Source organism: Aythya marila (assembly GCF_965140915.1).
Source record: "Aythya marila genome assembly, chromosome: 17".
NCBI classification, from domain to species: Eukaryota; Metazoa; Chordata; class Aves; order Anseriformes; family Anatidae; genus Aythya; species Aythya marila.
This window is the reverse complement of record NC_139058.1, coordinates 11,782,809-11,799,199: the sequence shown is the minus strand read 5'-3', so window position 1 is coordinate 11,799,199 and position 16,391 is coordinate 11,782,809. Positions and strand designations below refer to the sequence as shown.

Below are 16,391 nucleotides of genomic sequence, written 5' to 3'. Positions count from 1 at the left end.
TTTACAAGCCTTTATGAACCCGCCACAATGGCTGTTTACAGTTTCGCTTATAGACCAGGAGTGTTAACAGGCCTTTAGAAAAATCCAGGTAATTGAAGCTTTTGTCTTTCAATGAGCCCCCATAGCTGTCAACAGTTGCCATTCTCCACATTTTCTTTAACTTTTTGTTTTGACAAGGGCTTTTGTCCCTCCACAGCAGCTGCGTGGGAGGTGGGCCGTGGGGCCAGGCCGCATTCCTGTGGCAGCAGCCAGCGGCCTCGGCCGGGCCTCGGCTGGGCCTCGGGCCTCCCGCTCTTCAGCCCGGAGCGAGGCGTCTTTTAGAGACGCCCAGAAAATCCTCTGGGTCAAACTAAAGTTTCTTCTATGACTTCATTATTCATTTAAACTTCCTGGCCATACAAAACATGAGCGGCAGCCTCTCTTTGTTGACCCAGGGCTTGACTGGGGAGGGAGGTGGAGGCGAGGAGAGCGGAGAAGCGAGGGTGCAAAGATACTTCAGGCTGTTACCACAGAAACTGAACCAGCCCATTAAAATTTGCTCGTGTTTTTTACCCCCCCGGAGAGATAGGGTCAACAGTGGTTCTGTTTTTCGCAGATCTCCCCAGGCGGGTTTGGTTTTGCTGTCGCTGTTTTTTCGGTGCCGTGCATGTTCAGCAGCCTGCGGGTTCCTGTTTCTCTGTGCCTATGTGGGAGCACATTTCTTCAAATTAAAAAGACGAAAATCTAAATGAATTGTGAAGCTTGTTTTTTTTCACCAAAGCTGGCTGTTTGTTTCCTTTAGGAGTCGGTGGGAGATTAATGTGAGTTGGTAGCTGTGAGCCTGGGCTTGTTGCAAGCTCTCCATTTCCCAGGACACTGTATGTTAAGCAGAAACCCAAATCTTATAAATACGTGTGCTAATTTCCCTCCCATGTTCTGTCGTCATATAGACTACTTAGTAGCTTTGGTTTAGTGTAAGACTTCATTCTTACATGGATTAAGATGTGGTATTTTGGTGGCTTAAAAACCACGCTGTAGGAATCTCTACGCCTGCTCTGGGGATGGTCTGTGCATGTATGGCAGCCTTCGCACACTGGGAGAGGGCAGCTGTTTCATAAGGTAAACAAGAAGTTATGCAACTTGCTGTCAAAAATACAGTTTTTAAAGCACCCGTCATGCAATCACAACCGCATGGGTGGGATCCATGTCTGCCCAGAGCTGTATTTGCATCCACAAGCCCCGCTGGCTTCTTCAATTGCAAGACTGTAGCATTGGTGATAAAGCTAAGGAAGATGTAAGCTAAAATGAAGCATAATTCTTCGTTGTCCTTTTCATTTTAAAAACAATTATGGAGTATTTTCAGATCCTGAATGGGGAAAAAATGTGTCCTCAGAGAGCAGATGTTTGCTTCATTCGTATGGCTGTTTATAAAATTTAGCATGTGGATTTGATGGTTCACTTGCTTTTTTGCAACTTTGCTTATCTACATGAGACAAAGTTGCATATTGGTACAAAGCAAAATTAGGCATCTAAATAAGGCAATTCTGCACCTTTTAGCAATGCAAACCATCTGTAATGGGTTTTTATACTCATTATAGACAGGAATTTTTGAGGCCAAATCTGTTTTCAAAAAGAATCTTCTCTTAAAAGCCAGAAAACCGCTGTTCATCCCTTTTTTTTAAATAACATAATTCAGTAGAAAGTATAGAGACAAATTTTGGTTAAAAAACAAAACAAAACAAAACAAAAAAACAGAGTCTAAAACTGTATTCTATTTGAAGAATAATGGTTGCTAAGGTCCCCCCCAAGTTCTTTACATTTCCTCTCAAATATTTTTAAGCTGAATTTATTAAGGTATACACTGCTGCAGTTTTAGTAAAGATATAACCATGGCTCATAGGCAAAAGTGTTTTGATGATCATCTCTAGTGCTTACTGGTCAATGCATTTGAGTCGAACTGTTTTACTATTACTTTATCATTTTAAAGTCCCTGTAAGAATTAAAATTTGTGTGGATGTTACCTAAGCATAAAATTTTAAGCAACACAACTTGAAAGTACTTAATCATTTTGGTGCCGTTTTTGCAATAGGTGTAATTCCATTGTAACATGCTTCAGTCTGAACTCTGCAAGTTTGAATCATCATCAAAATATTCTGCCTCTGACAGTGCGCAGGTGGAACGAGTGAAATGGTTAGAACGGCAGCTTAGGGTACTTCAGCTGAGATAAGGTTTAAAGAGTGAAATAATTCAGTCTTTGTGACCCACACAACTGTGCTAGTAGTATTTCGGGGGAACACACTCCTCACCAGCAGCCACCTGATTCTGCCCTGATTCAGCCCCTGGGTGGAGGTGAAAGGCTTCCCTTGAGTCAGCTGGCATTTCTCGGAGTGTGTAAATAATAATAAGTGTAATGCTGTGACTGCATCTTCCTCCCCACCCCCCTTGTTTTTGATGAATGTGTTGCTTTGTCAGCATGAATTAGCGCTGTCTTGAACAAGCACAGATGCAGCAGGTACTGGGGCAACCTTTGCCCAGCAAGCCTGTTGTGGCATGTCTCGGTGGTGATGGACAATCAGTGTCTTGCCGGTCCTGGTGCTCTTCAGAGCAGACTTCTAGTTGTTCGTGCTCACAAGGCATGGCTTTGGGTGAGTCGCAGAGGGCTGCTGCTGATGATGATCTATCAGGACTGATTTTACTTCTCTTTGAATGTCTGATTTATGAAACTGTGTTTCCTATAGTAATTTTCATAAAGCTTAGTGATGAAAATGAAAATCTCCAAAAAGACACAAACAGCTTACAGGAAAGTATTCGCTAAAGCATGGCTATCTGATCTTCTTGCCTCTGTGCACATAGTAATTGGCTAGGACTTAACACAGTATTCAGGCATTAGCACTGGTTATTCCCCCAGGACTTGCCCACCACTGCTCCCCAGCCCCTGCAGAGCAGCGTCCTGCCTTCCTGTAATTTATTCCATTTTTGCTTCAGGCTCTTATTTTTCCAGAACGATTACATATGCAGTTAGATCTGCGAGCGTCATTCTAAACAGTTGGGTTTCTCTGTGAAAACTGCGCTGTGGATCAGGTGGGGCAGTGTAAAACATGGTTTCATTTTGAAAGAAAGAGAGTTCTGCTTAGTCAAGACTGTAGAAAAATGTCTTCTATAAACCACGTGTTTCTGCTGTAGTTAAATGGAAGTAGGGAGGCAACTGGAAATCTGAGAAGTCTTAGATGCAGAATCTCTGCGGGAGACCCCTCTGCTGTGTCACTGTCCTTCGTGTGCTTTTGTGTGTCAAAGAATTTAAGAGTAAAACATTCCTCAACTGTTTGGGGTCAATCCTTTCATGTGGCAGACAGAAGCAAAACAGATTAAATAGACGCTTAGAAATCTGCAGAAAAGTAAGAATGTCACAGCTGAAATTTCAGCTTTGTAACTTTTGGGTAAGAAGGCATTACAGGACAGATTCCACCTGCTCCGTGAGGAGCAGTAACTGGACAGAACGACCAAACAGATCTATTCCTTCCTTTGCACTAATGACACCAGAGCATGTGCGTTCCCATGGACCATTTCCACGGTTGTAGCTTGCCATCGCTGGCAAGCTGAGTCCTGCCTTGTTGAACGAGTGAGTTCAATAGGGTGCCACTGCTATGGAAACCCACTCATGCCATCCCCATCAGCTGAAGGAGCAAATTCTCAATGGGCACAAAAGCTACAAAACACACTGACCACTTTCTGCCAGTGTAACAGACGAGATTTATTTTTGTTCTCAAATGTAAATCTTTCTCAGCTCCAGCCAGCGGGATGTGCATGTCCTGAACCATTCAGTGCTCAAGTTATCTTTCTGTCGCTTGTGCTGTGAAAATAGAGCATTTCATTTTCAGAGGCTGTGGGAGATTTCACTCTAAAACTCTTTAAGTAAACACTTTCTCCTGGGATTGTGATCTGATTCAAACTAAAAAATGTACCAGAATTTATGATGTATTTTAATTACTATTCTTGGTACCTCTCATTAAATTAGAAATTGATTGCCAGTTTCACAGTTTCCTTGTTAGATGACAAAGTGCTTATCAAGGTGAAGCAGTGCAAAACTGTTACTATATATTCCACAATTTGGGATGATAAAAAGGCATGCTTTTTGTTGTGGTGTTCATGTTACAGTTGTTATAATGCATAGCTGATTGTCTTTTTTGTTTAAAGTTCACTGTCACCCATTCAAGTATGAGTATACCATATTTTTGTGTAAAAAGACAGAAATTGGCTTTGGTTTATGCTAGCAATCTAAAAGGCATTACTGCAAACATCAAAAGTGTATGTTTCATTGAACTGAGAACATCATGAACAGCTATCTGAAAGATTTAAGCAGATGATGTAAAAGATGTCTATACATAAAGGTGTTTCACAGAATCTTTTTTTCTCTCTCTAACCCACAGTGTGACAGCGAGAGTGATGTTGACGATAAGGTAAGACTGAATTTTCTTCTTTCATGTGCTTTGCTAGCTTGGAAATTCCCTCACAGTCAAAATAAGAATGAATTTACAAATAATATTTTTCCTCCAGGCTTCGTGTCAGATTTAAAAATATTTATAATAGAATGAAAGAAGTATTGGATCAGATACTTTGTGGTCTTCACTAGCTTACAGAAAAGAAACTCTTGTTAACAGAACAGTCTTTCAATTAACGCAAGCAATTGGTGAGGCCCAAGTCATAGCGTTAGTGTTAGTGCTGTTTCAGAAGAAGTCTCCTCTGATAACTTGTCAGGAGACTATATTTTATTTATAGCAACCTTTGAAGATGTCAGTTTTGTAATCAGTTTAGAAGGTGGGACAACCAGTACCTACCCTCAAAGGCAGCGTGGTATCTGTCAAGGAGTGTTTTGTCATGTTGCATGCATATTTATCACAGAGCAATGATTTTTCTGACCTTTTCTTTTGATACAGAGGTTGGCCATTGAAAGGTTGTAGTTGTATGGTTTTGTATAGGGATTTCTTGTTTCACCTGTGGAAGGAAAATAGAGGAGTCCCATGACATAGCAACAGTTGCACCCTGCTTTTAAGCATCAAATGTATGAAAGACTTGAGTATCCCTTGCTGACTTTTGTTCTGGCAGATCAAACTTGGCAGTCTCAGGTTAGGTCTTCATCAAACTTTCATTATATTTTAGCTGTCCAGTCTCTTACATTCATTCATGAGAAGCTGTGGCACATGGGTTTCTACTAGATCAGCATTACAGAGCTAAAAACTGACTTCAGATAGCCCTCTCTCCTTGGCAGCACGCTTGGCTGCAGCCATCCATTGGAGGTTACCGTGAGTTCAAGAGTCTGCACTGAAAGCTGCTTCTGGTTAAGTTTTTTTTTTTTTTAATATTGTTAGACCTTGGGAAGCATAAAAATTTCTTGATCTTCTTTTAGAAATCCCATCAGATACCCAGTATCCCTGGAATATGCAAAAGTGTGTTTGAGGTGAAAGCTTGATTGAAGAGGAACGTCTAAATTTTATACATTGAACGAAAGACACCATGCATATTTTATATTATGCATGTGCATATATGTATAAAGTCACTCCCTGTGACCACCACCCAAGTTCTGTTTCCCACAAAGTTACCAGCCAGCAGATCTGCTGGCTGAGGTGGTGAGGGTGAAAAATGATTCCCTAAAAGCTTAGATACCATGGGGTTAAAACATTTCTTAGACTGCCCAATCAAAGAAAGTAAAAGCAATCACTTAGAAAACTGTTTAAAGATCTGCCAGTCAAACCTCAGATGAAGTTGTAAGTGACATGTAGTTTTATTATACAGCTATGCTATTAATGATTATCTAAATTACACTGGTAGACCCAGCTAGCAGCATTACATCTGAGACTGACATTTGTTAGATTAGGTTTGACTTCACCTTGTAGAGAAGAAATTGAAATCTGAACAACATTGATTAGCTTTCAGAATGTGGGATCTGAGGTTACCTTCAGAGGAAGCTGCATTGTGTTTGGCTGGTAACTTACTGTCCTTTACAGCAAATGAAAGGCTATTATAGTGTTTCTTACCATTAATATGGCATTTCTTTACATATCTGTAACAGTAATATGACCTTCTAGGCTCCTGTATTTCTCAGGTACCTTTCTCTTAAGGTGACTCCACCTTAACAGTAACATTTCTTTTCTTCGTAAGGAGAGCAGCACAAGATCATCATCTTTCTATCTCTGCCTGATCTGTAGAGACATGAGACACGACACAGGTTCTATTAAGAAGGTCTCTGGAATTAAGTAGGGTTCCTTTTCTTGTCAGCAAAGATGTGTGCACGTGCATGTAAACTCACCAAAGCTGAAGTGAAGAGACTTCAAACCTTTCAGGGGGATAATGTAAACGTGACATTGCCTTCCCGCTGGGGAGCGCAAGGGCAGCCTGGCTCTCTGTGCTGGTACCTGACATACTATACTCTCCTGGAAAGTCATTCAGTATTTGTCTAAAACTTAACCTGGCTGATGCAACAAGGAGCTCTAAAAATACTGGCATGAATGTCCCGAGGGATTATACTGAAGAGTGTTTTCCCCCCCTTCTATTTGTTGGCAGAATTGTATCTTCTCTACTGCTGCCTGGCTATTACAGCCAGATGGAGCATTGGACATACTGTCTGGCCCCGCATCAGGCTTCCCAAATTACATGACGGGTCGGCTTCATACCACACTGCTACAGAACAGTCCTGCTCTGCTGCTTGGTCAGCAAGAAGCAGCTTTTTCTAGGTACACCTACACGCACCGACACTAATGAAGGGCAGGGCAGGAATTACTAATGTGCTTTTGATTTGCATAACACTTTTTGTTAGTCATAAACAGCGGATCACTGTTGTCTGTGCATAACTCAGGAGGAAAAATGACAAAGAAGTTCATATACAAGTACAGACTGAGTCAGTGATAGAGCTAGAAGTAGAACTGAAATTTTCCACCTCCCACATCTCTCTCCCCACCATGCTGCTAATTATCCACTATTTATTTATTTCATAGCTATATGGGCTATTGAGCTCTTAATGTTTTAAAACACAGACTTCAGAGCAAAATTAAGGCCTTACCTTCACTGCACTGAAAAATATAAACACACTGGTGATGTTTTTTTCCATTATGCAGTGTTGTGCAGGACTCCAGGGGAGAAGAGTAATTGAGCATAGTCAGTCATAGGTACGGTATATCAGAACGGAGGAGTCATTACTTTAGTGCAAGGTACAGTTTCAGAGCAGATTGTGAGAAGGTTTCCAAACAGTGCACTGCTGTTTTTAATAATCAGAGAACAGGAGCTCAAGGCTGGGGACTTGTCCATCCCATCTACTTTCTGAGAACTGTCTCTGCCCAGGTATACTTTTCATTTCTGCATCACTGCTGAGATCTCAAAGGAAGTAAGTGGGGTGATACTTTCTCACACCTATCATTATGTCACCACACTCTTCTCAAAGAACTGTTCAAAATACCCAAACTAATAAACCAAGCTGTCCAGCCATTTAACCAAGCGAGAAACTTAGCAAATCGTGCGTTCCCAGAGATGGAAATGCAAATCCTGTTTCTTTTACTGTATGTTCATTGAAGGACATAGCAGTTGCAGAGTCCAAAACTAAGAGAATTGCAGGGTAGTTTGTCAAAGATGTGGAAATGATATTGTGCTTTTTGTGAGGGAGGAGGGAGAGAAAGGGAGTCAGTCTGATAATCGTATTACACTATCTCTGCACTGTGCAATAGCTGCGATGCGAGGCTCACGGTCCATAAACATTGTTACTGAAAATATATACTTCCTTTAATAGCAACAACAGCATTAACAGATAGCAATTACCCTTCATTTTCAGGAACTATAAAGTCTCCATTAATTCAAGATTTATGTAGTTATAGCATTTAGCACAGGAATAACACCACAGAGAATTGGTTTATACACATGTAATGAGAGAGCTTATGGCATACTTTAGTGAACATTAACATAATAGAGTAATATAAACCATCAACAGTTCCACTTATTGTCTCTTACCTGCTTTAGCATCACTATGAAAAGTGGCTAGCAGCTTGGTAATGGGCTCTGTTAAATGGTGTTCTGCAGAAAGCCAAAAGTCAACTTGTGTAAAACAAGGGAATGAGTAATCTCTGCTCGTTACTCCAAAATGTAGTTCTCATTTTTTAATAACAGTGTTCAAGATTGCATTAAAAAAGCTGGTTTCTTTCAAAGTAATGCAGTGTTCGTGTTCTTTCAATCTTGGACTTCTGTCTGCAGCATGTGAAATTGTGGGTTGTCAGCTTAATTGCATGGCCCCAGAGTGTAAGTGAGCTCTCCAAATCAGGGGTTAGATATCAGGCTTTCCTTTATTTAATGTGGTGCTAAGTAAGATGCACAAAAAATGACACTGTATTTCTAAGTTGAATCGGTATTTTCTGTACATTTGTTATGTAGTTTGTGTTTGTTTCAGCTATATCAAGCAAGACTGGCAAAGCCATATCTGAGGCGAAAGCAAAAACTTTTGAAGTCAGGTTTCTAAAACAGTGCTTCTATGCTGCTTTTTCCAACAGCACAGTGAGTTTATCGGGCCTTGCTTAGGGCGATCTGAATTCGGCCCTGCCATGCTGCTGTTTGCTGTGCTAATTTCTGAGGCCCAGTAGGTGCCCGGAAGCGTGCAGGAGCTCATGGGCAGGTGAGATTTAGCACTTAATGCCTGGGAGGAGAGCACATGGCAGGGCCATGGGCTGGGTTCCCATCTTGCTCCGTGCCGTATGGATGCGGAGCAGCTCGTGGATCAAGCATGAGATCAGAAGCTGTGAAGGGACTTCAGATAAATGGGGGTACAGCATTAAGAGCTGCACTGTGTCAGTATGTCAGCAGCCCCGTTGTTGTCCGGCCTTTGTTTTGTAGGTGTTGAGGTAACGGGGTAGGTTTTAGGAGGCATTTGACAAGGAAAATCAGGTACATTTCTGGCTGTGAATGGGAGGTTATTCTCTGTAGCAAAAGGCGTAGAGGTGCGTAGTAGGGAGGTGGTAATTTGAGTTTTATAAGTGGGTGATCATGTGTGGCCAGTTAGAGATGAGGGTTGATGTTTTTACTGAGTGTCAGTGTTGGGAAGTAGAGGTAAGCTGTGAAGGAGCCAAAACATAAAAACCAAAAGTTCGCAATATGGGAAGTGGAAGCTGTGTAAGGAGCAAAGCCACAGACAAGGAAAATGATCGTAGTGGCAGCTTTCTCCGTGGGTGCAAGGACACGGTTACATCTGCCATCACCAGAAGGATAAAATGGTAAATGTACAGTGAGGTGCTGAGAGCTTGACCAAGAGTGTATTCGTGTGGATGAGCAGAAGATGCTCGCTGTAAAGAAAACAGATACACAGGACTTAACCACAGCTTGGATGTTAAGATGTGGAGAGTGATGCAAGTCAAACAGAGTGCTGAGAACTATGGGCTTGAGTGAGAGGTAGAAGCGATAAGAGTGGAAGCAACGAGGAGAGCAAACTGTGTGGGTGAAATTATCAGTTCTTTTTCAGCTGTGTTGACCTTGAAGGGGTGTCTACAAACCCAGAGGAAAATCATAGTTTAGGCAGCAGGAGAAAGGGATGTAATCACAATGAGAGATCTAGTAGTTCCTCTACCAGAAGTGGATTCTGTGTCTGTGTTTGTGTATGAGATTACCCAGAATAAGATAAAAGCCCCATGACACCAGATGAAAGATTGTTTTAACGATGCTCAAAATAGCAGGAGCAGAAACAGAGGCAGGAACAGAGAGGAGAGGAGATGCTGAGGCCCAGGGAGGGAAATGCTGTGTCAGGTAGCTGGTGGTCAAGGAAGGTGAGATCCGGGAAGACACTGTGAGCAACTCTGGAAGTCCAGCATGGGAGGAGAAGCCAAGCAGCACAGTGTTCCCAAAGAGCCAACGTTAACCCAAATTTGTGTGTTTTGTTGCATCTTTGCACTCTCCTGCTGTACAGCCTCCTTTGTCAATGCATCAGTGCAAGATCAGCGCGTTGTCCTGTGGGGCTGGAATAAGCCTCGGTCCCTGGATGCCCCAGTGCCACTCATTTGAAGTCCACAGGGACTATTATGAATAGCACTGCTGCTGAAGGCTGCTTTCTCCTCACTCCTCACAGTTTATCTAGCAATGGAAGAAGTGGGTTCCGCCTGATAACTCTCATAAATGTCTTGTTTCCACAAGACTGGAAATTTGGCTGGAAGTTCAGTTCCCACTTCAAGTAATCAGTTATTTGCTATTTTTGAAGCTTACTCAGGCCAGGGTTGTCCTTCCCTCCCCACTCATTTTTTTGGGTCCATTGTCCCTTTCTCCGAGAAATGAAGCCTGGTACTTCTCCAGCAACCCCAATTCTTACTGGTTGCAGCAGAGATAAAACACGGAATGAAACCGAGGGCTGTCACATGGCAGCATTTGTTCTTCTGTTAGCATTACACTTCAAGCTATGACAGTTTTCAGCTGTGACTAATAACTAGAAATCTTCATTTGCCAGTTACTTCCCAGCTGGGTTTTCACACAGTATTTAGGTGGTTATTTTCCTGTAGTATGCTCTTGCTTACACAGAGCGTTGCCATTGCGGAAGCATGTACTTTGGCTGTGTTGCTGGCTTAGCAGCTTGCAGCAATGTAATATATACACGTGTGCATGCACATTGATACGCAGAATCTGTGTTTCTTCTAAAACTTAATTCTTACAGACTGAAAACCCAGTGATGCGGCGTGAAAACCAGTTAGAAACCTGACTCTTATAAAATAAGAGCTGGGTAAAGGCTGTCAGTTCTCTTAACTGAAGAAAGTCTCTGAGAGACAAGCCTCACGCCGTTATTAAAAACAGATCTGCTTTTTATAGAATACCAAAATAATGCGTCTAAAATAACCTTGTAGCCCTTGAAAGATTTGGGTGCTATAAACCAGAAATGTAACGTCGCTGTCATTGCAGGAAGACAGAAATTCACAGCTCCGTGAATTTACTTTGTAGCTCTCCATGAACAGATTTACCAGCAAAATGGCATCTTGCAGGCCCACGGCATAGCCAGCTCGCTCAGTCACTGCTTGGGATGTTCCATCTGGAGGAGAGACTTGGCTTCCGTGGGCTTCTGTCATTCCACCCACCCTGTGCACAGAGTGAACAGAAGGGCTTCCACCTAAACGCAGGGCAATTGAGGTAGGCCAGGTTAAGGGGTGCTTCAAATTGTCCTTCCCAACAAGAGCGTCTGGAACTCCAGTAAGAAGCTGTAGTAACAATGGCCCTTCTTGACCTTGGTATTCCTAGAATTTAAGTAAAGCAAGAATGTAATTGAAAAAACTAACCAGACTCAAAGCTTCGGCACCAGTGTTCTCCCCTCCTACTGAGATTTTGTTTTTCCTTTATCCGGACAAAAACTCAAATTTTAAGTGCATTGGTCTGTATGTAACAAGCTGAGTCATCAGGGGCTGCGGTGTCCATATTATTCTTGAAAATGTAGAATTTTCTTTTTCACAGCAAACAATGAGAAGGGCCTTGTAGTTTGCTGACAGAAGTCCGTCATTAACTCACATAAAAGGACTTGAGAGATCGTATGGAGAGCTCTTGGGCAAGGCAGGATAATACCAGTTCTGTTGCTGGCAGTCAACATTTCCCAGCTCTCTGGGTTTTCTATTGTTTAACATCTCCCAGTTCAGTTCCCCATCCATGAGCATTTTCTTATCTTACTGAGGACCTTGTGAAGACACTTCTAAGATCTGAGGCAACAGGGAAGAGAGCAATCTTGAACAGCTGTCTGCCCACATCAAGAAGCCCCATTACAGCAAAGCCATGAATTCAAAGGGCTAACTGTGCAATGGCAGTAACTCCTTGGAAGATGATGAGGTATTCTGGTGATTAGCATAACATAGTAGGCAGCAGATAGGAATTGGCATTATAATTGAACGATTTAATTAACCGTAAAGATGCCAAGAAGATGAGAAGATTTTGGAGGATGCATACTCCAGTAGCTGCAATTGCAGTCCCTCATCTGGCATGCAGGTTCTCGTAACTGTTTCCAAAATCATTTTACCAGATTAAATAAAACAGAAGAGCTTAGCAGGCAGCACTGGGTGCCCTATGCAAACATAAAGGGTGAAACTCATGGATGGCCCAAGAGTCAGCTTTGGGTTTTGTAGCTTTCCAACAGTTCCTGCTTCTGGGTCCAATTTGCAATAAAATCCAAACCAGTTTTTGCTACGGGAGGTCTCCAGGTGTGTAAGAGGAAACAACATTTGGATCAGTAAGTAGTAAAGACTAGAAGTAACATTTGCCTAACCTTGCTTGGGAATTCACCTTTACTTAAAGCAGGATGATTGAAATGGGTATTCGTTCACCCAGGTGAGTCTCCCAGTGCTTATCAGATGTTGTTTTAACTTACCAGCTGCTTATCAGCTGCTGCTTGTGTCTGAGAGCTCTGTAAGGAGCTTGCCATGGCACCCTGCCTCAGGGGAGATGTTGGAGCTGGCACCGCCCTGCCTTTGCTGTACACCCTCATGGGCAGGAATCCCGAAGAAATAGAGCCCTGGTTTTCCACAGACACCAACCAGAGTGAGGTACTCTTTAAACAGAGAAAACTCAGAGCCAGAGAGATTAAAATAAGTGTTTGTAAATAAGTCTCAGAGCAGTACATAGCACACATTACCTGCAAACATGGTAATTTTCCTTCATCACAAAGCTCCAGCTAGAACATCCCTCCTGATGCCATCTTAGGGACTGTTAATTTCTCTGTAAGTCCTGTAAAGGCTGTGTAATTCCTGTTAGGGATTTATACTTTTTAACGTTTCTTGACAGCCTTTAATACCAAGTTCTACCTAGCTGCATTTTTCATGAGAAGGAAGGTGTTCTCCTTGGCAAATGGTTCACATTCAATTTTGTAATGCCTGAAAATTCAATCTGAAAGCTTCACTTGATTTCTTTTTTGCCTTTTAAACAGCCTTCCATAGTTTCTGCATTTTGATGGTTTTCCTCTAATTTTGTATGATATCTGGATGATTATTTGAAGAAAGCGGTTTTATGTTTTAAAGCTGTGCGTACTTTCAGAGCAGAGCAGCGGCTAAATGAAGCTTTTATGAGTTCGTGTCTGCCAAAGACAAAATGATGAGTCCCGGCAGGATGAGTGCAGGTTAAGGCCGAGGCCGTTGTGCGCTCCCATCCGCGCTGTGCCTGGAGTGCCACAAGCTCCAGCAGTTCTGCTTGGCCGTACGCACCGATGCGGTTCTCCACTCTTCAGTGGGTTGGATGGAAATATGTCAAACATGCACAAAAGGCTTGGTTTCCAAAGCGCACGGCCTGACTTACCGCTTCTATTTCCTTGGCCTTTCCCACACCTGTGTCAAAATTAGTTGGAGATCTTTGCCTAAATCTTTGGCAGCAGCTGACTTAATTTGTGGTTTACTACTCCTGACAGTTTATTGGGGAAGCAAAGCGCGCCTTCATCTCCAATAATAAACAGCCCACCCGCCGACACTTTGACAGACTTAATGGTTTTTTATACAAAAATGGACAGACTTAATGTTTCGACTGTAGCGATCATCTGTCCTGATCTCCTTAATGAAATTAGATTAAGTGCACCTGGGAAAATGCTGAGACGGCACATTGCCTTCATCACCTTCCTTAATTTAAAACCAATTTGCGGGGAAAATATCCTCTGAAGCTGAGGGAGGCAGAGAGAAGGGGGAGGGAAGGGGATTTTAAAATCTATCTGGATAGCTACTGGCAGTTTTAATTCCTTTCCCTGCTGGCAATGTGAAATATTAACAGCCTTAAGAACCGTGAGTTTAAAGACTTGCTAACCTTTTTGCCTTTCTTAGGGGAAAAAGGAACAAAACAAAACACGACCTTTACTATCAGGATCACATACGGCGACAAAGTCCAGTATAGGTTGGGGCTCCTAGGTTGGGCTGAGAGACCTGGCTGAGATCTGAAAGTTTCCTCTTCCAGGAGCTAGGCTGTGTTTTATGAGATGTATTGTAACCTCTGGATGCTGGGGGTGCTTCCTGTCTGCCGCTACCTTGATAGTGATTTAGGTGTGCAGAAAAATAGTAATCTGCCCACGTAGCTGTGAAACCAGCTGCAATGTGTACAATATAACGTGACCTGAAAATGATTACAAATGTTCCTTGGGCTCATTCTGAAGACAGTGAGAAACATATCTTTTTAATTAAAAATAAAACCTAAAGAACAACCACGAGCTTTTCTTCCCATGAAGGATGATTCCTTTTCTCTCACTCTGACTGCACTGATTGAAAATGCACCGGCGGTTAGCTCAAGGTCTTCCACTGGTGAGCTGGTCAGAGAGCAGAGTAGTCTGCAGTAGGCTGGAAAGTCTCTTTATAGCAGAGAGTTAAATGTTTACTGCCTTTGTCATTTGGACTATTAAAGTCCAAGCTCAACAGCGCAGTTGATTTATCCATCTCCTGTCTCAGATTTCAGTGGTGCTGGAACAGTGTTCATGCTAGAGGTGGGCAGTTTCTGCTACTTACTCGGAGATGCTTTTCTTCACTTGCTCAGCTTTGTTCTTCACAGAAGCTTTCATAGCACAGGTTCTGCAGAGATGCCCACCTTGTGCCTGGCCACTTCAGAAACCCATACCAGGATTGCAAGTCCCACACAACTCAGTGCTCTAGAAATGTCTTGCAGCTGGCTTGGGTTTTGTTGGGGCAATCACCACACAATCACTCATATTTCCTTCAGCTATTAGAGATCATCACTCTGAATTTCAGTCCTGGTAACCTTGGAAGAAAACATCAGTCAAAATAACTACGCTGAAAATCCCTGCTAAGTGACCAATTTTCAAAAGTACTCCTCACCCTAATCGAAGTTACCCTTATCTGTGGATGCTCAGTGCATCCCAAAATCCATTCAGCAGTCTTCATCCACTTGACTGGTCCTATCCCTGGGCCTCCTTGTGCAAGTGGGAGCTTGCATGAGTAGCCCAATTGCTGTCAATGAATAATTTAAATGATTTAAGCCTCAGACATGCTGGTTAATAATGAGAGAAATCAGCCCCATATGTCCTTGTCCATAAATACTAGAGGATGGGGACAAGTCACTTTTAAATGGGATTCATTTATTTTTAAATGGAATCATGATAAGTGTTTTAAAGGTAATCAAGCATGTGTAGCTGTCCTGAATATTATAAATATAAAAGAACTTTAGTGTAAATTCGAAAGGGATCCCATTCATATACAAAGAGAGTTAAAGGTATCATCAGAGGATAAAGTGCAGAGTAACCTTTGATACCTGACAAAGGTTTTAAGGTGTCTCTTCTTTTTATGAATTTCCACAAAGATGTCTGAAGTGACCAGTGTGTGTTATAGTTGTGAGCATGTTTTATCCAAAATCTGTTAGGAGATAGAATAAACATCATTATCAGCATTTTCCATCGAAGAAACCGGGACTCAGGGACTCAGTGACTTACCTGTGGTTCTGCAGTGGGTTGGTCAGAAATGCCGTGGGACACAAATTCAGTCTTCTCATTCAGTTCTGTGCTCTAACCCCTCTCCGTGCGAGTCTGGATGGCAGGCTGTGCTGTCTCAGCCCAAGCTAGCCCTTGGATGTTTGCCTTCTACACCCTAGCTGTCTCTGCCGGTGATAGATGGTTCCTGAAAAAATAATTAACTTTAGCTGAGCTGGAATATGTTTTGGGTTTGCTTTGTGAACAAGTCGTAAGGCTTTTACATGTTACTTTGAAAGTCATCGTCTTTCTGAGGCATTAGAGCCTGTTTTCGTAACTTCATCAGAGAAGTGTCTTTTAAGGTGGTGGCGCATCAAGATGTTTTGGGGTTGGCTCTTTCCTTTGAACTCCTAACACACAGAGATCATTTGTGCAACTGCAACAAATTAAAAGGTGGCTCCAGAGAGGGAGAGCAAGGTTGGAAGAAGTCGCAGCTTCTCAGTGCACATGTCTGTGTTTAGTCAAAACAATGTTCTGAGTTATCTTCGGCCTTTTGAAGTCTTTGTGACTCTGGCTTTGTTTCTGCTTCATACATCATCGCCAACAGCCATCAACAGCTGAAACATTTAGAAATTGGCTCATGGCGGGACAATAGGTGATGATGTACAGTACAAACCAGATGGAGGGCGAGTTGCCTTAAACAGCTGAGTAAAAACTTGTTTTCACTTAAAAATCAAAATAAATACAACATATAGGAAAACTGGGAAGGAAGTGGGAAATAGGCTGCATACGGGAGGAATATAGCACTTATCCTTCCCGCGGGGACCTGCAGCAGCAGAAGTGGAAGGAAAAGTCTTCCTGCATCTCGGCCCATGTCGCGTGGCGTGCTGTGCTGTGCCCTGCCGGGGTGCTGCTGGTGGCTGCGTGCACTGCCCTGCTCTGGCTGCAGCCCTGCAGCTCGGCCAGCAAGGCTGGGCTGTGCACTGGGCTGGGAAACAGAGCACTTCAGCATCCTTTGCCCAAGGATGGCAAAGCTCACTGCTGG

The 16,391-nt window shown here is 42.7% G+C and overlaps 1 protein-coding gene across 18 annotated transcripts in view; it reads left to right on the top strand.

The window, feature by feature from the left end:
* Positions 1-16,391, top strand: part of FBRSL1 (fibrosin like 1) — a 514,372-nt gene that overhangs the window by 337,379 nt on the left and 160,602 nt on the right. For all 18 annotated transcript variants that reach the window (XM_082774368.1, XM_082774376.1, XM_082774373.1 and 15 more), the window contains one exon: positions 4,407-4,436. In XM_082774368.1, coding sequence (XP_082630494.1) covers positions 4,407-4,436 — 30 coding nt within the window. The remainder of the gene's footprint in view (positions 1-4,406; positions 4,437-16,391) is intronic.